General features: G+C 44.3%; 1 protein-coding gene across 1 annotated transcript; it reads right to left on the reverse strand.

The window, feature by feature from the left end:
• Positions 1 to 120: 120 nt before the first annotated feature.
• On the reverse strand, positions 121 to 661 carry LOC112094820 (respiratory burst oxidase homolog protein B-like; the record flags this gene model as incomplete). Its single annotated transcript, XM_024176504.1, has 2 exons — positions 387 to 661; positions 121 to 280 (listed from the first exon to the last, which is right to left on the reverse strand). Coding segments are annotated over exons 1-2 (350 nt in total), but the record flags the coding sequence as incomplete, so codon positions are not given.
• Between the last annotated feature and the right edge of the window lie 12 nt (positions 662 to 673).

Consider the following 673-nt stretch of genomic DNA (forward strand, 5'->3'; position numbering starts at 1 on the left):
AAATTCTAAAATTATTATTGTATACGTAAAATTAATTTATGTTAACGAACAAAGCTTATACTTTCAAAGCTTATGCGAAATTTATAAAGTAAATAAATTAAACCGACGCTGTGAACTCACATGTCAAAGAAGGTTTGAAGTCTTGCATCAAAGCTCTGATCAGTAATTTGTTCCCAAAACTCGCGTAACTCAGCTCGGCTCACAAAACTCGACGTTATTCCTCTCCTCCGAGCCAACGCGTCAAACAACTCGTTCGCGAACTCACCCGACTCGTTCATCCCTGTCCCATATATAACAAAAATATAAAATGAAAAATGAAAAACAAACCAAACACATGAACAAATTAAGCAACTTTCTCTCCCATTTTCTCGGCAACCAAACAGTACCTATACATTGCCCGAACCTCGATTTCGGGAGCGCTCCATCGACGGCAAGCTGATCGAAACGCGATTCAACCTCGGCCCAGCCTTCGGCGCCGACATTTTTCTTGTTCATGAACTTCAAGCCCTTTAGGGCTCGAGCGGCTCCGGATTTGTTCCGGTCGATCTTGTTCTGAAACCTCTTGGAGGACGTCATGCGCTTCAGTTCCTGAGAAACCTGCCGGAGCTTGAAGGAGAGCTGAGATCCGAGCGAGGACGAGTTCGGCCGCTTCTCGAGTTGATTCGCGAGGAAT

The sequence above is a fragment of the Morus notabilis genome, unplaced genomic scaffold (assembly GCF_000414095.1).
Source record: "Morus notabilis unplaced genomic scaffold, ASM41409v2 C11281551, whole genome shotgun sequence".
In the NCBI taxonomy this organism is placed as follows: Eukaryota; Viridiplantae; Streptophyta; class Magnoliopsida; order Rosales; family Moraceae; genus Morus; species Morus notabilis.